The sequence below is a fragment of the Apium graveolens genome, chromosome 3 (genome assembly GCF_009905375.1).
Source record: "Apium graveolens cultivar Ventura chromosome 3, ASM990537v1, whole genome shotgun sequence".
In the NCBI taxonomy this organism is placed as follows: Eukaryota; Viridiplantae; Streptophyta; class Magnoliopsida; order Apiales; family Apiaceae; genus Apium; species Apium graveolens.
In genome coordinates this window covers 88,838,167-88,841,813 of record NC_133649.1, presented here as the reverse complement: position 1 = coordinate 88,841,813, position 3,647 = coordinate 88,838,167, and the positions used below count along the sequence as shown (strand labels likewise).

At 43.8% G+C, this 3,647-nt stretch overlaps 1 protein-coding gene across 1 annotated transcript; it reads right to left on the bottom strand.

Moving 5' to 3' along the window:
* Window positions 1–1,221: 1,221 nt before the first annotated feature.
* LOC141714422 (uncharacterized) lies at window positions 1,222–2,917 on the bottom strand. Its single transcript, XM_074517942.1, has 2 exons — window positions 2,791–2,917; window positions 1,222–1,814 (listed from the first exon to the last, which is right to left on the bottom strand). The coding sequence occupies exons 1-2, from the start codon at window positions 2,915–2,917 to the stop codon at window positions 1,222–1,224; spliced, it is 720 nt and encodes a 239-aa protein (XP_074374043.1).
* Window positions 2,918–3,647: the final 730 nt, after the last annotated feature.

Here is a 3,647-nt window from a genome sequence, read left to right as displayed (position 1 = left end):
TCCATGTTTGTTCTGAGTCCTTCTTCATTTGCTTCTTCCTCAAAGTTTATTGCTCTGTGAGAGGGAGATCCCACTTCAATAGGAAGCATCGCTTCTGTGCTATAAGCTAGTTTGAATGGAGTTTCTCCGGTGCTTGTCCTGGGGCTTGTCCTGTAGGAACATAGTACGCTTGGTAGTTCTTCTGTCCATTTGCTTTTATTTTCTTTGAGTCTCTTTTCGATACCTCGCAACAGGATTCTGTTGGTGACTTCTACTTGGCCTTTTCCTTGTGGATATGCTACTGATGATTTTTTGTGTTTAATCCTGCGCTCCTGAAGGTAGGACTCGAATTCTGATCCGATGAAATTTGGCCCGTTGTCTGATACTAGGACCTGCGGTATCCTAAACCTCATCGAAATGTTGTCCATAAACTTTATACAGTCTTGCTGATTAATTATCCTCATTGCTTTTGCTTTAACCCATTTGGTCATGTAATCAATTGAGACTAACAAGTACCTGAGATCTCCTTTGGCCCGGGGAAAGGGTCCCACAATGTCAATACCCCAGACAGCAAAGGCGATAGGTGATAGAACTGAGGAGGGTAGGACTGGGCTGATCCGGGACACATTGCTGAAGAGCTGGCATTCCTTGCATTTTTGCACGAAGTCCATTGCGTCCTGGTGGATAGTGGGCCAGTAGTAACCTTGTCTTATCATTTTGTGAGCTAGGGATTTTGCTGATATGTGATCTCCGCATATGCCTTCATGCAATTCCGCCAAACAGTACTTTGCTTCTTCTGGGCCAACACATTTTGGATAGGGGATGAGAAAGTCCTGCGGTAAAGTAGTCCTTCTTTAAGGAAGAACTTGGATGCTTTTGCCTTCAGTCTTTGGGCCTTTCCTTTGACTTTTGGGAGCTCCCCTTTTTCCAAATAGTTGATGAAGGGAGTCATCCAGTTCTGGTTATTTTTGATCTCCAAGACTTCTCCGGATTCAATAGATGGTTTGTGGAGTTCTTCGAAGTAAACTGAGCAGTCCAGATCTGATGAGTTCCGGACTAATTTAGATAGAATATCTGCTTCTTCATTTTCTTCTTGACATATCTGAAGGACTTGATGCTTTGGGATTGAGGCTAAGTAACTTTGAACCAGTGCTTGGTACTTCGCTAGATAGGGTCCTTTGCTATGTATTCTCCATTTGTTTGTTTGACCACTATTTGGGAGTCGCTGTAGATTTTTAAGTCTTAGAATCTCAGAGTCCTGGAGAGCTTTAGTCCTGCAATCAACGCCTCATATTCCGCCTGGTTGTTTGTTGTGGGGAATCCGAAAGATATAGCTGTTTGAATGGTGAATCCTTCAGGACTCTTCAGTATGAGCTCGGCTCCCGACCTTTTGCTTGTTAAAGAACCATCTACTTTCAAGGTCCAGGCTCCCGGACTTGCATCTTGTTCTGTCTTTGGATCCATGTTCATTGGTTCTGGATCTTCTTCTGGGAAGTTGCATTCGATTATGAAATCTGCAAGTGCTTGAGCTTTAATGGCAGTCTTAGGAATGAAGCTTAAATTGAACTGGATTAACTCCACAACCCAATTGACAAGTCTTCCCGAAATATCTGGCTTGTGAATTATCTTCCTTAAGGGCTGATTGGTGACCACTCTGATTTCTCTTCCTTGGAAGTAGTGCCTGAGCTTTCTTGAAGTTGTGACTAAGGCGAAGGCAAACTTCTCCAGTCTTGGGTACCTTGTTTCTGCATCTTTAAGAACTTGGCTTATGTAGTAGACTGATTGCTGTCTTCCACTCTCTTCCCTGATTGGGGCTGCTCCTATGGCTTGTGGTCCTGCTGACAGGTATAAGTAGAGAGGCTCTCCTGGTTGAGCTTTAGTTAGGACTGGTGGCTGAGAGAGGTATGCCTTGATTTCTTCAAATGCCTTTTGGCACTCCGGACTCCAGTTCACCTCTTTTTTGTTGGTTGCTCCTTTGAGTAAATCAAAGAATGGTAAGCACTTCTCTGCTAGCTTTGAGACAAATCTCTCGAGTGCTGTTAGGGATCCTGCTAACTTCTGCACATCTCTTTGGGTCCTAGGAGCTCTCATCTCCTGGATTGCTTTTATTTTCTTCGGATTGGCTTCTATGCCCCTGTTGCTGATCATGAATCCTAGGAACTTCCCTGCTCCTACTCCTTCAGATCTTCCACATGTCCTGGTATAGTTGTTGATTTGGAAATCATGTCGTCGACATAGCACTCCAAGTTCCTCCCAATCCGGGACTTGAATATCTTGTTCATGGCTCTCTGGTAAGTTGATCTTGCGCTTGTCAGTCCGAAGGGTAGCATCACATAAGCATAGACTGCTCTGTGAGTTATGAATGTTGTCTTAGGTATGTCCTTCGGGTTCATCTTGATCTGGTTGTATCCGTAGAAGGAGTCCATGAAACTTAGCATGATGTGCCCGGAGGTGGAATCTATCAATTGATCAATATTTGGGAGAGGGTGTGGGTCCTTCGGGCATGCATCATTCAGATTAGTGTAGTCTACACACATTCTCCATTTGCCGTTGAACTTCTTCACCATAACAACATTAGCTAGCCACTCCGGATATTTGATTTCTCTGATGATTCCTTCTTTGAGTAGCTTTTCCACATCTCCGTCTATGATTTTTTGCCTCTCCGGAGCAAAATTCTTTCTCTTCTGTTTGACTGGTTTTCTGTTGGGGTTGACGTCCAAGTTGTGCATTGCTATGGACTCATGTAATCCGTGCATGTCTCTTGAACTCCAGGCAAAAACATCTTTGTACTCCCGGAGCAGGGACACTAACCTTTCCTTGAGGACTCCTCGAGTCCTGACCCAACTTTCACCTTTTTGTTAGGACTGCTTTCATCAACCTGGACATCTTCTGTTTCTACTGCGGCTTCGATTTTTGCTTGTTCTTTATTTGAAACCATTTGATGAATTTAGGCTTCAGAGTTCTTCTTCAGATAGTAGTTTTCTTGTTCTGATTCTTTGGTTGCTTGCATGGTAGGACTATTTTTTTTCTTCCCTCGGCCGGGGTCGGTGCGTCTTAATGCTTTGTTGCTTGTGAAGTAATGTTGCCTTCCTTTTGTTGTCCTGGTGGGTTTCTGCCATGATTAACCCCTGGGTGTAGCATGTTTCAGCAACTCCATAATCTCCTTTTATTTCACCGACTCCTGTCGGGGTTGGGAACTTGATCTTAAGATGAGAGACTGAAGTTATTGCTTGTATCGTTGTCAAATCTGATCTGCCATTGATTCCATTGTATGAAGAATGAGCGTTGATTACATAAAACTTGATGACATGAGTCACTTGGTTAGGAGTGGTTCCAAAAATGACTAGTAGATATAAAGTTCCTTGAATCTGGACTAAGTTGTGTCCGAACCCATAGAGTGGGTCCTCTCGGCACTCGTTTGAGTGGACGTTTCCTAACTGCATTCGATCCACTGTATGCTTAAAGAGAATATTTAGTGAGGAACCATTGTCTATGAGCATTCTTCTTACTTCATTATCAAAGATGTCCAAAGTGACCACTAAGGCGGCATTGTGATGAGGGTTGACTCCTTCATAGTCCTTACTGATGAAGGATATCATCAGGTCTGGGAGTGATTGGATTGAGAGCACTTCTTCGCCAAAGTCCGGGCTCTGAGGTGGGGAGTGGGA

Bases quoted from the DNA above. Each gene is read 5' to 3' on its own strand.
- LOC141714422 (XM_074517942.1), bottom strand. From the start codon at position 2,917: ATGGTTTCAAATAAAGAACAAGCAAAAATCGAAGCCGCAGTAGAAACA. The intron at 1,815-2,790 runs GTTAGTGTCCCT...ACCTGTCAGCAG, and splicing joins CGAGGAGTCCTCAAGGAAAG to GACCACAAGCCATAGGAGCA.